The sequence below is a fragment of the Eumetopias jubatus genome, unplaced genomic scaffold (assembly GCF_037043125.1).
Source record: "Eumetopias jubatus isolate StellerSeaLion01/CBP00866 unplaced genomic scaffold, mEumJub1_p1.0 scaffold_8, whole genome shotgun sequence".
In the NCBI taxonomy this organism is placed as follows: domain Eukaryota; kingdom Metazoa; phylum Chordata; class Mammalia; order Carnivora; family Otariidae; genus Eumetopias; species Eumetopias jubatus.
The window spans coordinates 96,231,324-96,249,652 of record NW_028274814.1 but is presented as its reverse complement, the minus strand read 5'-3'; the positions used below and the strand labels follow the sequence as shown (position 1 = coordinate 96,249,652).

The 18,329-nt window shown below is 33.0% G+C and overlaps 1 protein-coding gene across 5 annotated transcripts in view; it reads right to left on the bottom strand.

Annotated features, from left to right (window-relative positions):
• Positions 1–3,868: 3,868 nt before the first annotated feature.
• CNOT2 (CCR4-NOT transcription complex subunit 2) overlaps positions 3,869–18,329 on the bottom strand; it is a 117,217-nt gene continuing 102,756 nt past the window's right edge. For all 5 annotated transcript variants that reach the window (XM_028110827.2, XM_088025268.1, XM_028110826.2 and 2 more), the window contains 6 exons: positions 18,128–18,284; positions 15,088–15,149; positions 14,950–14,999; positions 12,943–13,043; positions 10,994–11,138; positions 3,869–5,010 (listed from right to left, as the gene is read on the bottom strand). In XM_028110827.2, the coding sequence (XP_027966628.1) occupies positions 4,924–5,010; positions 10,994–11,138; positions 12,943–13,043; positions 14,950–14,999; positions 15,088–15,149; positions 18,128–18,284 (602 nt within the window). In that variant the 3' untranslated portion in view covers positions 3,869–4,923. The remainder of the gene's footprint in view (positions 5,011–10,993; positions 11,139–12,942; positions 13,044–14,949; positions 15,000–15,087; positions 15,150–18,127; positions 18,285–18,329) is intronic.

Genomic DNA, 18,329 nt, shown 5'->3' with positions numbered 1-18,329 from the left:
GAATATACACACATGATTTACTATTTGTTGTGCTTTCCTAGTAAGTTTCATATTCTTACTCCTAAAGTTAAAAAAAAAAGGTTGAATAAAGTTGCCTTTTGTAATTCTTTTTTGATTATTTAAATCTCTCCAAAGATATAGCAGTAATTATAAGTAAACACCTTATCCATGACTCACAGAAGAGTACATTTTAGAAGGGTCAATGTTTTAAGTATTTAGCATTTAAGTACTGAGCATTTACTTTCAGCCCTGAGGACATCATATTCCTCAACTTCAGACCAAAAAAAGGTATCAACATCTTAAAGAGCTGAAAAGAGGCCTAGAAGTTATCAAATCCAACTTTTTACTCAAAAAGGTAGTCCTCTCAATAGCCCCTTGATAAGTCATCCAGTTTCTGCTTGAACATTTTTTTGATGGAATCCTTACTTCATTTAACAGTACAGTTGGGACTGCAACTTGATATACAGAACCACAATGTGTCTCATCCAACTTGCACCCGCTGGTTTGAGACTTGCCCTCTTCATTTAAGTCCTTCCTATATTTGAAGACAGCTGTCATGTCTCCCCTTAGTTGTCCACTGTCTCTTCTCCAAAGTCTACAATATCAACTCTAAGATGCACGTTCTTTCCATGCATGACATCTTTGAAATTGGTATGCATTTTTGTAATTCATGGTTCATCATAGTTTAATCAAGCTCTTTTCTTCCTTAGTGGTACAATTAGGTTGTACCTAATGGTTCACAACTAGGTTTGCGAAAATACAGTAATTACCCCACTTTTAACACTTTTTCCATGAACAGAAACATTCACGGTCATCCAGTTCAACTCCTTACCTTATACACAAGAACACTGCCCAGTCAGTTTCTCCTTAGTTATGTTCTGAGGTTGAATCTAAAGGCTTACAAACCAACCAAAATCTTAATTACTTCAGTTTTAATACTGCACTGAAATCTTTTTCTCTTTTTGGTCCTAGTTCTATTCTTCAGACCCGCAAATGAATGACAACTCTTGAATTTGATACCTGAAGACAGATACCGTGTTTCTAGAGTTTATTCTCTAATGCTAAACTTTCCTACTTCCTGGTTTGTTTGTTTTTTTGTATATTTAAAATGTAATATAAAATGGGGATACTAAAACCTACCTTATGACGCTATGCTAAAGACAGCATACAATAATACATGTAAAACACTTAGTATATTGCTTGGCAGCTAGAAGGCATGCCACATTCTTTTCTCCTTCTGCCTTCCCCAGTCACAGCAGTTCTTAAAATACAGTGACTTCCCACCTTGTTCTGAGCACTATACTTTCAATATAGCTGAAAATCACATCAGTATTTTTGGCAACAGTTACAATTTACATTGATCTACATATGAACCACTCTCTTAAAACGTTACATTCCACCATCCTTTATTCTTTTAGCAACCAAAGTGGGAAAGTAATTATCTTGATTCAGTGTATCCTATTTGATGCAACTCAACACACAAAATTACTGGGTTAGATTTAGATCCCGATTTTGACGTGCACTGTGTTTATTTGCTTCATCTCCTAGATCTGTCATGTATTTATGATATGATCTAATTCACTGGCAATGCTAGTGGCAAGGAAAGAGCTTTCTGACATGCTGTTAGGACCTAGGCTTTTAAAAAGGCACAGAGATAAGTCTGGTTTATTACCCACAGACTGTCTTAATGGAACCAATTAGTAGGTATTCCTAGGTTTTTGTTTTTTTTAACTACACAAACTATGGTTAAGAGAACATTAAAGATGGACATCCCTTTAATGCACGTGCACATTTAGGTTTTTAGTAACTTTCTGCAAAACTGATGCTAGTAAGCAAATCAAAGATAAATGTGCCCTTCTTTGCAGGGATGCTCAGATGCCCCATATTTAAAAGCACTGGGTGTAAAAGAATGGAAGATCTGTTTTTGAATGAAGGATTAGAAAGGGTAGAGTGGGAAAAATTTGAACATTCAAAAGTTCATTGAAAATGCTTTAAAAAAGAATTTTGAAAATGAAATTACAGCAAAAAATTGTAAATTATTTCAAAGCCCAATGCTTTAATTTGTACATTTTATTTTCAAATTGAAATATCAATTTATACCATTCAATCAACATGTATTTATCAAGCACCTACGGTGTACCAAGTTCAGTGGCAAAAAGGAAAAGACCAGTTAAGTGGTTGGCTTTATATTATACTGTAAGAATTCAAATAAACTTTTCAGTTCTTAAAAATTTTTTATATCTAAGGAAAACTTTGTGCAGTGAAAAAAAATCCCTGAAAATGGAGTTTTATCATATAAATTATAGTATCACCACAAGAAGCATAGAATATATATTTGAAACTAAAAAGGTGAAAGGACTTTTTTTTGCAACTAAATAGCTTTTTACCCCTAGAGCCAATTATAGTATAATCACAAAGTTATTTAACAACATACACATCTATGTCACTAGTTATATAGGGAAAATTTAACAGAATTAAACCTAAGAAAGAAAATGTGAAATATTAGTTCAGGTCAACTTCTGTACATGTATAACCACAAGTTATAAAACCAAAGAATATAACAGTGTATTATATTAAAGAGTTTAATATAGTACTTTAAAGATTTCAAATAGACTTTTTAAACTTGGATCTGAAGTCAAGAGCATGGTAATTTCGGATAACAAGTTATAAAAAATTGGTTTACATGCAAGAGTTTTCTCATTTTGATGATTCAGGGTAAAAAGAACTTAGAAACTGGAAAAGTGTGCACTTAAAATTTCTAAATGGCCGTTAAACAAGAGTCAAGACAACAAACCACTTGATATGAGCTATCTTGCTTTTCTGAGTCATTCACAAAACTACCAATCATGATCATGGTGACACACTTTATACTGTTACGTTTGTACTCATAAAAATAAAGATCACCTTCCCTTTTCTTTCTTTTTAACTGTTTCTCATGGTTATGTAGGAAAAGTTATGCTTTACAAAGTCAATTATTGTGAAAAAATGTAATGCTTTAAGAAATCTAGGATTTGATTCTGGTTTATGTCAAATATGTGAAGTTTTGTGCACAACAGTTAAAACTACAATTATATAAGTGCCATCTTTCCTGCAGAGGAGATGCTTTGGTTTAAATCTGAAAGGTTAAAAAATCCTGATATTTTTATGTCAGTTTCTCCATATCTCAAAATACATAGAAAAAGGTATATCTTAAGTCATTTCATATTCCTGATACACAAACACAGCAATGTCATAAATGTTTCATTTTCAAACATGATTTGGTAAATGTCAACAAACTTTCACTCTTCATAGAAAAATAGGTTAAAAATGAAAATTTAGAAAATCGAAACTCACTGCCTTTTTTACTCTCTATCTCTAGTGTTTGTAGCTTCAGTCTTCAACATTTTTAAATACAGTATTTGCGCCTTTAGATGGAAAAGAATCCATCAACTTGTAAATGTGAAATATCCAGGCCAGCAAACTGAAGGTAAAGTCTACCTCACCCTTGCTTTTGGTTTACCTTAATTTGCATATTACTTCTTAAAGATAAATCTCAAAGGTCTATCAGGAAATGTCTCATGAATTTCTCACAAAAGTATCTTGATTGGGTCCCATGAGTGTTCAGGAAGTTTTATTTCTAATGCAGCCATAATTACTTTAAAAAATAGTTTCTGTTTTGACCTGGTTAATAACTAAAAATGCACCTGCATTTTTAACCTACAAGTAAAATGATATATGGTTCCGTCAAATTACTTGTCAAAAGCTGAAAAAAAAGACTACACTTTAAATTGACTAGTCACACCATTTGTAAACCTTGAGGGTTTCGGGGGGGTCTACTTTCATGTTGAAGAAATAATTTCACAATTTCAAATCAAAGTCAACACTGCAGTGAGGAGAGCTTTTCTACTTTATTACAAAGAGAAGAAGCCTTTATGTGGTCAGAAAATACAAGATTGATCTTTTTTTCTCTTCCTATGAAACGCTGCTGTTCAAACAGCCAGAGTGAATTGTCTCAGTTCACTTCTTTAAGTCCCATCACATTCACTTGGGTATGGATGTCCTTGGCTGCTGAAAATCTGGCCCTTTAGTGCACAGGGCGACAAAGTCCCCTGACCAGCAGTTCCAGAATGTCCCATTTTCATATATTGCATCCATGCACACCTCCTAAAAATGAGGTACAGCAGGGCAAACATTTTCCAAAATAGATGTCATATATATAATATATACACATTCGTACATACATACCTTTATTCATGTGATGTCCAAAAATTTAAAAAAAATGTACACATTTATTACAAAATCGTAACAAAGACTGGACAGTGTTTTGCTCATTCTGGAAAGATGAAGCTCAGTAATAACACAACCCTGGAAACCATCCAGAGATTGTGGCAATATCTTTCTTCTAAACAGTCAGATATTCTTGCATTAAGCTTGGCGAAACTGCCTTTCAAAAACAGAAGGGGAAGTAAAATGAAGGAAGCAGACCTTGCTCATCTTTCCAAATGAAATACGAGAAGGATCTTCACATAAAAATGCACAAACATTTGTTATTTTATTACCAATAGTGCTACAATGAACAATGCAAATTTTGTGGTCTAATTCTGTTGAGTCTTTTGTGGGTTTTTTTACATTTTAGAAACTAAATGGTAAACTTCTGTCAGTGTACTTGCTTGTCTTTACAGACTCAAGTCTGTCTGCTGGCAAAAAAAGAAAATAAATGAAAAAAATTCAGACCCTGCTCGAACTAGAGAAAAACAAATTACAAATTTAGTTGTTGGGCAGCACATAATTAGTAAGGCAGGACCTCAAATGGTGACCCTTTGCATAAGCCAATTGCCAGATCCTCAAGGAATTAAAACCAGGGTGCCTGAGCCACATCAGTTCTGCAGTTATGTTGAGTATTGTGCTGAGACAGCCATACCCCAAGAAAAGGGAAGTCTTTTTTTAGAAGGCTTGCTGAGCAGGGTTGTAGTTGAAGGTGGATGGCAGGTGAGGCCGTTCTTCTAATTTGTCATATTCCAGATGAAATTCCTATAAAACCAAATTTAAGAATTTAGATGATTTCCTCTCCCTCTGATCTCAGATTTTTGTCAAAATATATTTTACTAGGTGAACAAAATACCTACATGTATGAGAATGAACACAGACACAGATGTACCAACTTTTTTCCCTCTAAAATACAGCCTGAAGAAAAGTAATGTGCTGCAATTTCTGATAAGTGCAAAAATACAGACTTTGTGTAAAAGTCAGAGACTACTCATGAACATCTATTTTATAACACTGAAACAATGCATTTTTTGCTCAAAAGTGGAAGTCTGAGCAGCTATTACTCTATCAATAAAAAGCACTGAAAATTGCAGGGTATTTAAAATAAAGCCAACCTTCAATGACGTAAAAAAATTTACTTTTTCCTCGAAAAAATAATTTTCCAATTTGTAATTATTACACCTATTTTTTTTAAAAGCAAACATATCAAGTTATTCTAACCTTACAACTCAGACATCTCCCGACTTCTCACTTCAAACCCAAATACTGAAAAGATGTGAATGCCACTCAAAACTAGACAGTGGTTTTGCTGTAAGCACATCTGAACACAAACTATTTAGCTCATTTTAATTAAGCTTTCAAAATACATTAACTTGATGAGATTTTTAAAATTTGAGAATGGTGAAGTGAATTTCTTCATGATACTTCCTAAAATCAAGAGAGATGCAGAAGATAATTTTGTATATTAAAAAACAAAAAACAGAACTTTGCAAATCCAAACAGCAAGAGGTTCTAAAATTACTAATTCTACAATTTGAATTCAATAATAGCACAAACTAAATCAATTCCATTTAAAACATTATGAACCTTAATTTATACTATGTATTAAAGCCAACAAGTAATTATTAGCACTATGGGTTAACATACCTTACCATACCTATCTTGTTTCAAATTGATTCTAAAAATGGATATTCCCATTATTAAAATGAAAACCTAAGTCATAATGATTCAATTGAGATATAAAACCAAGTATTTAAAATTTAAGACTATTACATTAACAACTGAAAATCTAGTATGTGCCAAAACTAGAGATACAGCTAATTTTAATCTTTCTGATTATATCCTTCTGTATATATCATTATCTTCATCTTGCACCTGAAGAAATGAGGTTTACAAGTAACCTGTCCAAATCATACCTTAAGTGGAAAATCTGGGATTAGGATTCAGACCTATGTAGCACCAAAGCCCATGACCTTCTAGTGTTAACACATTATTTTTAACAGTTTTAGTGCAAGATCCAAATAAATTTACTTCATTACACCCCTTATGCAGAAATGTTGAAAAAATTCAGTTCGGTGACAAATGTTCTTAAAGAAGAGACACTGTAATGACTTTAATTTAAAAAGGTTCACTTTATAGGACAGAGTAACTAAGGCACATAGGTCATTTGCTTTTCATTAAAACTAGCAAACTCCAGAATCACCATCGTCCCCCTTATGCGTTGTGTAGGCACCGCTCTCTCTCTCCCTACCCCTAAAGTTTAAAAGCAATTTATTGCCTGGCTTAAGAAGAATATCAAAATGAGTGAAGAAAATATCTTCTTGTTATATCACTCTTTAGAAATTAAAATTGGCAATTTAGTTCCAAAATACGTGTAGTTGCAGGGTAAAAAGTCTATTTGTAACTGTAACAAATCACAGCCCCACTAAGTTACATAAATTAAATTCTGTTCAGCGATCCTGTCCTTGTCATTGTACACTGGCGAACTACACAGTATTATTAGAACTTAAACTGGAGTGACTTCATCAGAGCACATATTTTCCCCCCTAGATATTAAAAGAAAAAGATCAGTTTAAACCTAGGGAGTATAATAAGTATTTTAATATAATTTAAAAACTCATATATCAGAGATTCAGAAATTAAATAAGTCAAATTTTGTCTTCCTTTTTCTTACATCATTGTTTTGTTCTTCTGTGTATTTTTATTCTTCTTAAAATACGTAAATCTTACAATATATTCTGGTATCTCTTTGTTCCCTTCGTTGGTAACATCTCTTTTACACATTTGTTATATGTACACACACATCACACACGCACACCTCTTTATAACCGGTAGGGACAAAAATAGTAGGTCTGTTTTGTAAACCACTACATACTGCCTGGAATATAGTGCCATGCCCCTAGTAGGTATGTAATTAATGGCTGATGAATTAATAAACACAAGTTTTTTTTTCATTTGTTTTAGGAACATTACAATTTAATGATTTAAAAGGCTATAAAATGTTTTAGATACTTTTTAAAAACAACTTTTAAAGTTATTTTTCTATTAATCAAATTAGGCTACATATTCTCAAGAGGTCACTGTACGCAGAACTGAAATACATGTACTGGATTCAGATAATCAAATGAAATTATTACAAAAGCATTAATGTAATCACTGACAGAATTACACCGAGAAACATACACTGCAGGAATATTTTCTCAAATTCTCAAAAATGTCAGCTTTCTCTCACCTAAGATAAATCCTCCAATTTTAGGAAGTTGCCAACTATCTTAAATATACTTATTAGAAATATTTTTTTACTACTTTGAAGAAAAGTACATATTACTGATTAAAATATAAAGATATACTAATGTGTACCAGTGAAATTAATGGAAAAAAAATCATATTTATATCAGGCTATGATATTATAAAAAATTCTAAGCATTAGAAATACTATTCAGTGTTGGATCCACAAGGTGAAGTCAGGCTGAAAGAATTCTTCAATTTTTAAGGCTTTAGTTTGAGAAAGCTATTGATCATAGAGCAGCCTACATCACCTGAAAATTCTGTTGATGAAATTATTTAAAAAATTCTACTCATTAAGAATATATATAATCTGAATGACCACTATTTGTAAATTAGTGAGATCCTGAGTAATTCTAGCTAAATTACAAAGGATAGACCACATAGCCTGTCTGAAAGTCAAGATTATTTAAAAGGGGAGAATAAACACAGTGTCAAAATTTTTATGTATACATTATTGACATACAAAAAATACTTTATTTAATGGGCTGGATCCTAGAGCTCAGAGTTACGGAATTTTCACGGGTAAAAAATACTTCCAATTTAAACCATCGAATTTCTTATTAACAATTCTTCAAATCTCTGAAAATATTAAATAATCTGCAAAACAGAAAGAAAGAACCTCATACAAGACATCGTGAGATGGAGACCTGACAACAGTCTAGATCAGGTCAATACTTTTCAAAGACAACATGATAACATCAAGCTATTACTTATAATACTAATTCAGACTGTAGGCTTCTTACAATGAGTTGAAGTTATTTAATAATGCATGTTCTTTACCTGTGAGTAGTAAACCACATCCACTTTACAGGTGGGGATTTTGAGGTTTACTTGGGACATGGCATTTTAAGGGCTTTTCTGTAGTCTGATAAACTGTTAATACATTATAAATGGAACTAAATGTCTTAATTCCTAAACAATTTGAGAAAACACTGAAAACATCTTTTAAAACAAACAAAAAACCAGGAGCCATTGTGAAAAGTTTATTCTGTGAATACAACTTAAAAGTTTTAAGTTCATGAATCTATTTTAATATAACAAGTGTGAGCTATGTATAATACTTAATAGAAACAAATAATTCTGCTTGCTTTCATCATTGTGAAAATAATTTTGATGAAAAGTGTCAGTGCCAGTGGCCAGCAATTACCTCAAAAGAGATTTCTTAAACAGTTTAATGATATTTCTCAAATTTTATTTTCCAACTTCAGAGCTAAAAATTATAAAGGTAAAGGTTAAGACAAAGCTCAACTGTACAGGAGATCAGATAAAGTTGGGTAAAATTACTTTATATATGCACACTACATATTTACACACACACACACACACACACACACACACACACACACTTTTCTTTAAAATGACATGTATCTGACTGGGGAATTGATTTTTATAGGAAAGTAGAAGGGCCTATTAATGTTTAAGTTGCTTCTGAATATTCTGTGGAGAGAAAGTAGTATTGGAAACCTTTTTCACATAAGAAAATCTGTCCTATATATTGAACTAAAACTTAACTAAAATGATACATCAATCTACTACAAACATCCATCCTTTCTGCATATAGAAGTTTGGAATAACTTACAATGATATTGAGCAAAAAGCTTCAAATCGAATGGAGAAAACTTCAGTTATTACTAAGACTCTTTTCCCCCTCCAAAGACACATTCTTCTCTCCTGTACAATCAACTGACTGAGAAGCTCCAGACAAAGATCAGCAAAATCATTGGCATCACTTAGGAAATTGTTACAAATGCAAATCCTCAGGCCCCATCCATAGACGTTATTAAATCAGAAACAATGGAGGTATGGCTCAGCAACTTGTGTTTTTAATAAGTCTGCCAGGTAATTCTGATGCAAGCTCAAGTTTGAGAACCAGTGACCTGACCTAACAATAGTTATAATTTTTCCATCTTTGAAGAAGAGTAATAAGCTGTAAGAACACAGATGATAAAAACAGCAACAAACTACAACTACTCCCATGTATCAAATACCCAATATATGCGAAGCACTGTACTGAGCATGTGCGTGTATGTGTAAAATCTCATTTAATCCTCATGACAATCTAGAAGCAAATATGATTCGATTTAAAAGATAAGGAAGCAGGCATGGAAAAGAAACTTGCAAATGGTCAAAGCATAAAAGAGCTGAAAGAGGAGTTAAATTCAAATCTACAATACAAAGGCTTTCTACCACACTAACTTCTTAACAGGTAACATACACAATGTCTCCTGTACTACTTGTAATGAATGTAATTATTTCTACTTAAAAGGTCAGATCATGGATCTACCTTTTAAAATCAAAATATGCATATTAATTATAATTGTTAAAATAACTCAAAAACAGTATGGTGGTCCATGGACTTGGTCTGAGAAGTAATGACATTTACCACTGACAAACACCCAAAAGTAATAATAAAAAAGATTTAACCTCTTGTATGTGTCTTGTCTGGTGTTTTTACTTGGGCACATCTTTTCCTATTTCTCAAGTTTTACATGAAATCTTGTGATGTAAAACATTTCTGTGATAAAGATCTGGTAAGCATTTTACATTGTCATGTTAAAATGTTTTACCTTATTGATTTAATAAAGTTGACTCAAAAGATAAAAAAGCCCAAACCAACAACTAGAGAATCATCCAATGGACTAGTTGCCAAGAAATACTTTTCTTCTGTTTAAATTTATTGAGAATAAACAAAACTAATTCTTTAGTTTTTAATCCTAAGAATCTTCAATGGAAAAGGCATTCAGAGCAATCTTGGAGTTATGAAATCAGATGTTGGTTATACTCTCTACTAGGGAGACTAAATGCATACATTCAAGATACTACACAGACCGTGAAATATGCTATATGAGACTAATGAAAATTTTGCACATGGGACAGTTAAATAGGTGTTTTTGTGAGGAGAAGTTGCAAAACAAAACACAACAACCAACTTTTTCCACAGTCCTCTTCCCTCCAATATTCAGCATACTAGTCATAGGAACAATCAAGGTTAATGCTTACAATTTTCTTTCTTTATATCACTTGCAAATAAAAATCAAGCATCTTTCCTGCAATGAGTGCAAGTGTTTTAAAAAGCCTATTATCTGTTTATATACCAGTTTTAGGAAAATCTCCTACTTGCTTAAAGTAATAAGAATACATGACTGGGATTGCAAGAAGGTGATCTTTATTTTACAACTGAGTAGACACAAAAATGTTTCAAATGTTACCAAGGCTTGTGAAAAATTACAAAATTTCTTACCAAGTTCATTTTCCTAACTATGGGTGAATGAGTTGTTTCCAGATACTCTCCTAAAGTTTAAATCAAGCCAAGGAGGTGAGGACAAAAAAACTTAATTAGCAAGTATCTGGCACATTATTGGAATGGATGTATTGGTACATATAAACAGATAAAAGAGGATACTTCTTTTTAAAATCTAGATTTATACATTTACACATTTGCACATGGAAAAAAATATACCTTAGCTACTTTCCTCCAGTTAAGACAGTCAAAGAAGTAATATGTTCCCCTCTCATATGTATTGGTTTTCATTGTTGGCTCCATGCCTGGTGCCCTGGTAATCCATACTCGTTCTTCTTTGTGGTATCTCCAATCACGGTTAAAACTTCAATTTTTAAGAGAAAAAGACAATTAATTTTTCCTGTGGCTCACATCAAACATTTTCTACATTTTGTAAAATTTTCCTCAGAAAATTATACAGAAAATACATAAATATGGATGCTTCTTTACCTTTTGTTATTAAACAACCTTAGTGAAATAAATATAGGAAAAGAATCCCTTAATTTGTCCAGAAACCACACTTGTTAATATACACATCTTTATTTAACTGAAGAGACTTTTTATGCAAACACAGTAAGATCTTAAAAGCTCTATGAGCAATGTGATAAAAACTTAGGCAGACCAAATAAAGATACATTGTGTTCCAGAAACTTCACTCCTTTTTTGTTCTTAACATTCAATAGAAATTGAGATATCTATTAAAACAAACAAAAACCCCAACTATTTGTATTATTTTATAAGGAACAAAATAGTCTTTTTATCTATTTAAATTCACATAATTTTATAACTATGTTGAAAATAGAATATCCATATTAAAAATTCTTAATGAACGTATTACTTTTTTTATTCAAATCTCATTGATCCTAAATTTTGAAAAGCCAAAAGGATATCCATTAGAATTCATGCAAGAATCAATGAGGATTTACTATATCACTTGTAAACTCGGGAAGTAACATCCAAAGGAGGTAAAAGTACCAGAAAAAACATCTCTGGTAGAACAAACCTCCATGTAAACAAATACCTTCCTACTAATACAGTGAGATAATTTTTAGACATAAATAAGATGTGAGACAGAACTGCCAGTAATGGATAGATGAATAACTAAATGAATTTATTTACTTATGAATAAATTAAAAGGAACAGGTAACAATTGCTATGTTACAAAGAATGAGGGGATATGGGAGAAAACAAATTTTCAATAGAGAAATAAAAAAACAATTTATTATCAACAATGAATTTTACATTTTTATGTATCTGATCCAAGGCCATTTATAGAAATGTTATAAAGAATATTATAAAATACTTAAATCTATAAAAACTAAGTCTCTCAATCATAATGTCCTAATTTTCTTTTTGTAAGCTCTACGCCCAATGTGGGGCTTGAACTCACAACCCCAAGATCAAGAGTCACATGCTCTACCAACTGAGCCAGCCAGGCGCCCCACAACATCATAAATTTTTAATAACAATTTACTCTAGTAAACATGATTACTAGAATAGTCTATTGGTAACAAAATATATTACCAATTGGATATATGAGAAATGACACAAAATTTTTATTCTTAGAGCATCAGGTAAAAACAGAAATGCTCAGGAAAAAATATCCAAAGGACCAACTTCTTAACACTAATTTATTTAAGTTGGCCAACAGGCTTCTGATAACGAATGTGGACTTCATCAACACTCCAAAACACACAAGTTGTATGCAGTGCCTTGCCCATATAATACTCAACAGATGTTCATTAATGATGAAATTCACTAACATTAACATACGTGGTTCTACAAGAAGATGTGCCACAGTTATGAACCATATCTTATACTTCACATATTTATAAAAATTAGATTCACCAAATTCATGAGTCAATTCTGTCTTCTTACAAATTTAGGATTATTTAAATCTGAAATAATTATTTTTATGTATACAATGACCACTAACCATGGTAACATAAACTTTCAATCTAAATTAACTTTATTTTACTAAATGTAAAAAACAAATGACTTATTTCTTGATGGAAATATTTCCGCTTTAAGAACAAAAGAGAAACCATAGCAATCATGTAAAAGAAAAGCTTTCAGAATAAACAAGATCCACTATAATACAAAAATGTTTAAAAATACTTTGAACATACAGCTCTACTGCAGCTAAAAGTTGTAATACGTCTCCTCCATTCATGTAATAGAGATAGAAAAGCAGGTCTTCTCCATATCGGCCAAGTTTTATTGCAGCGAGCTGGAAAAGAGAAATCAATTATTCTGAAGTGTAAAATAAGTTTGAAAACCCTAACATAATGCTACCACTGAAGTAAAAATAAAAAGATAAACAGAAACTCTTTTCTTTGTAGTAGATAACCATTATTACATGATTTCGCAGGTAGTTATGATTTTAAGGGAGAGTTTTACCATTTAAATAACTGAAGTCATTTAACAATTATTTCTGGTACATCTATTTTATGTACGAATAGGATAAAAAGCTATATAAAAACTTCTAACCAAAACCAAATGCTGTTTTACTTGAGGGCTTATTAATACCCAACATGGTAATAATAGTCGAACCAGTGTTCAGAGATGCAGGACGTATATACAAGAACTGGTTCCATTATTTACAAATATGACTATGTCCAAGTTATTTAATGCCTATGAACTTCCATATAAAATGCAGAAATGAGACCTACAAGGTTACTAAGAATGTAAATGAAATTGACAAAGCGTCTGTATATGAATGTACCTTAAAGAATGCCTGATACATAGAAAACTTGTAAGAAATGTTAGCTGAATCTACATCAGACAGTGATTCACAAATCAGTTGGTTATGTATTTTTAGCAAATCACAGACGGTAAATACAAAAATCATAAAGGGACAGCTCTTTATTTTGTTTAAATGGATGACTAAAAGATGACTGCCTTATGTGCTTCCATAAAGCAGAAACATTAACTGCCAACCAAACTATAAAACATTGAGTTTAACAGTCTTGAAATCTTTTATTAGGGTAAACCTTTATTTAAAAGCTCATCAAAATGAAAACACTTTTATCTCTTCACCCAATTCTGTATTGAAATGTCTATTTAACTGTTACACAATCTCAGAATATAATTTTTCTCTCCATTCATATTATCCCCATTCAAGTAGCAGTTTTGAAGGTGACAAATTCTCCTAAATCAGTATTTCTTAAATTGCCCTAAGAAACGGTTCTGGAACCCTTAGGTAATTGGAGCAAAAAAGCTCTATCTATGGTGGAGGTGGCAGAAAAAAATCACACAGTCTACAAACAGAAAAAATTAGCTCTATCTCATACATCTTGTCTTCCATTTACTCAAGTATTAAAAGACATATTGAGAATCTCTTTACTTCCTGTCCACAAAATCAACATTCACTTGACCATGCAACTGCACGGTACAGACACAGAACATCACCATTTTAATATATATTTTATATATTTATGAAATTATTTTAGATTTATATATAAATATATAAGACATTAGATACATATGTATAACATAATTTTTAATAAATGATATCCTTCCTCAAGGCCAAAATCTAGGGACACAACTTCTAACAGAAATGAAGACTTAGTTCTTTCTCCTAAACAAAGTAGTTACCATTTTCTTTTTTAGAGTAAAACAAAAGATTAAAACTGTAGTCTGTTAATAGTTACTTTACAACTAGAATTTTGGGTAATTTAAACATTTTAAAAAGCCAAATGTCACAGTTTTTAAATACATATTTATATACTGTTCCATTGAAAACACTACCTACAGCACTTGTAAAAAAAATATTTTGATAAGGGCATAAAATGAGAATATCAGAAGGAAATTTATCAAATTTTCCCAAAACAGTTTAATTCTCATCAACCATGGTTATGCCGTTATTAATAACTCCTAGAAAAATTCTGACCAGCCCTACCATTGTTTTGTTTTTAAAACATATTCTTTAAATATAACCCAGGATCTCATCAAAACATTAAGATAAACAAAAATAGAAATAAAATTGTTTTATGTAATTGAATGGACACATGAAAGCAAACCCCTGAAACCACTGCTAATTATTTCAAAAAATTTTACGCCGTCTGAACTGAAAAACAGTGCCTGAAAAATAGATACATTCATGCTGACTGAGGAGAATAATAAACTACACTCACCTTATCCCTAATGTGAATGTTCGTTAAGTACTCAGATGGAACATGGAAGTCTGGATAATAAAATGAAAAAAGCCTTATTAACTGATTCTCAGTTAAAAAATATTTTTAAAAGGTCTGAACACAAATAAATTCTCCTACCTATGTCTTGAGGTCGACAAGGTGAAGATGCCCAGGGTGATGCAAATTTGGGGTAGAGATTTCTGAATATGAGGGGAAAAAAAAACAAACACTCTCAAGTCCGAAGTACAAAAAAAAATTTCAATTTTTATTTCAGGAAATCAGGAAAAACAATGACTTCAAAAGTAAAATGAGCATCTTCTAATTTCTTTTCATGTGCTTACTATAACTTACACAGCAGAAAAATGAAACAAGGTTAACTAGGTGTGTATATGTGTGTGTGTATGTACCAAGTATATATATTAAGTTATAAATATATATTCACATATAATGTAACTTCAACTCAGAATGCTTTAAATTCATTAATAGCATGCCCCCAAGTAAAATTACTTTACCATTTATATGGCCAGAAAAAAATCAGTAATTATTAAAAGCAAAAGTTCAAATCACCAAATATTTACTGAGTGCCTATTATATGCCTGGCACTGTTCTAGGTACTTTGGCTACATTAGTGAACAAAACAAAGGTAACGGACAACATGAAACTTCTTTTCTTTTCTTTTTTAAAGATTTTATTTATTTATTTGACAGAGACACAGCAAAAGAGGGAACACAAGCAGAGGGAGTGGGAGAGGGAGAAGCAGGCTTCCCGTGGAACAGGGAGCCCGATACGGGGCTCGATCCCAGGACCCTGGGATCATGACCTGAGCCAAAGAGAGATGCTTAACGACTGAGCCACTCAGGCGCCCCTGAAACTTATTTTCTGATTGAGGATGACAGATTTGAGGGAGGCAGACAAAAATAATTTCCATAATAAATAATATTGCATGTTCATGGAGGAGTAGAGATGGTAGATTAGTTGCATTAAATAAAGTAGTCAGGTTAGGTCTCATTTAGAAGATCAGATTTGAACAAAGATTTGAAAGACATGAGGGAGTGAGCCATATTAACTATCTGGCAAAAGACTATTCTAGTCAGAGGGAACTGCTAGAGTAACTAAGGTTGGGATATGACTGGTATGTCTGCGGTACAGCAAGAAGGCCAGTGAAGCTGGAACAGAGTGAACAAAGGGAAAAGCCATGGAGGTGGGGGAAGGAGAACATGCCTGTAGAGATAAACAGGCCTATAAAGATTTTAGGTTTTTTTTAAATTAATTTATTTATTTGTCAGAGAGAGAGAGAGAGAGAGAGAGCACGCACGAGCACGAACAGGGGGAGCAGCGCTGAGCAGGGAGCCTGATGAGGGACTCGATTCCAGCACCCTGGGATCACGACCTGAGCCAAAGGCAGATGCTTAACTGACTGAGCCACCGAGGCATCCCAAGATTTTAGGTTTTTAATCATAATGAAACCACAAACCCTCATTGGGCACTGCGCAAAAGATTAACCTATTCAGAAAGGATGGTCCTGGCTCCTATATAAAGAAGACACTGTGAGGGACACAGAGAGAATCAGGGACACCCGGTGATTGGCTAACGGAATAATCTAGGCAAGAGAGGATGGTGATTCAAACCAGAGTGGCAGCAGTTAAAAGCAGTAAGAAGCATGCAGCAATGAATCTACTATGTCAAACATTGCTGACAGGTCAAGGAGGATAAGTTCCTACAAGTGACCCCTGAATTTAGTAACATAGAGATCATTTGATGACCTTGATGAGAGTAGTTTTAGTGAAGTGGTGAGGCAAAATTGTAACTGAAATGGATTTAACGGAGAATGGGAGAAGACAAATGGGAGATGTAAAGATGGCTTTTTTGAAGAGTTTTGCTCTCCAAGAAATAAGAATAAAGAAATAAGGGCAGTTAACTCACAGAAGAAGTTAGATAAGAAGAAGGCATTTTATTAACTTTATAAAGGAAGTAATAGAATATTTGTATGCTGATGGAAATGACCCAACAAAAGTACAAAACTTGTTAGAGCCATGTCCTTGAGTTTTCAAGAGACATTTTAAGTAGAAAGCATGGATCAACTATAGCAACAGGGTGGAAGACAAGAATAAGGTGGGTACAGATAGTAGTAGATAGATAGATTTGGTGGTAGGACTATGCTGACACTCTCTTCTGATTATTTCCATCTTTCTTAGTAAACTAGAAATAAAAACGCAAGGTCTTAATTCTACACCTGAAACTAGTATTACACTGTTAACTAACTGGAATTTAAATAAAAACTTGGGGGGAAAAAAAAGGCAGCAAGGTCTCCATCTGAGAGTGAGGACAAGGAAAAAGGTAATTAGATGTTTGAAAAGAGAGTGTGAAATAGTTGCATAGGAGAACAAAAGAATGAATGGACAAGGCATGCCAGTTATGAGTGGCAGAATTAAGGGCCCTCTTTTGAGGTTCCTGGCCATGAATGTGAAATGAGACCGGGCAGTGAAGCTGTGTGGTTTTCTCTAGCCGGGTTCAGAAGCAGAGGTCAAGAATGGAAGTCAGAGTATAACCAGGGTTGTAGTTTCTGCCATGCAATCATGACAAAGAACAAGAGAGGGGCAAAGTAGCCAAGAGTGTATATAAACAAACAATTATGAATGACCACAGAACTTAACTGGATAAGAAGGGAGTGAGTTCTTCTCAGGGGAAGAGAAGGATGCTGCAGAACAGTGAAAAGATAGAAGAATCAATGGATTGAAGATCCCAAGGAGTCAAATGATTATAGGAGCCAGAACTAGAGGGAGAAAGATGGGAAACAGGAAGTGGCATGGGAGCACAGATAAAATTATAGAGAAACTGAAGTTACTGATAATGGCAAAGTCAAAAGGATGATTAAATATGTAAAAGTAGCTGAGATGTGGTGGAGAGTAAGATTTTTGGAGGTGAAAAACTCAACAACCCAAGATTTCAGGAATATGGAAGGATCATATATGTGTATTCTGAAACTGCCAAAGAGGAATGATATTGTCAAGTGACAGTGATCCAGGAGCTAACAAGAGAGGGTATGACCCAAAGAGTCAAGACATAACAGCAACAATGAGTGGCTGTAGGTGATACAATCTGATTACATGAAATTAAAAACTAGAAATCTGCAAGTAGGTATTATACACAAATGTGGAAGAAAAGAAAAAAAACTTACTCAGGAGAGTTCAGATTGAGGCCTAATGTTGTTAAGTCACTTCCTAATGCAAGATGTACCATTCCTGGGTCCGTCTCTGCTGCCCTGATAAATGTTAACAGGCCAATCATTCCAAATTGGTCCGTCACCATCCCTTGAGGAATGTTAGTAACCCGACCTGGGTAAGAAGAACACAGTAATTTTATCTTTAAGGAAAAAGCAA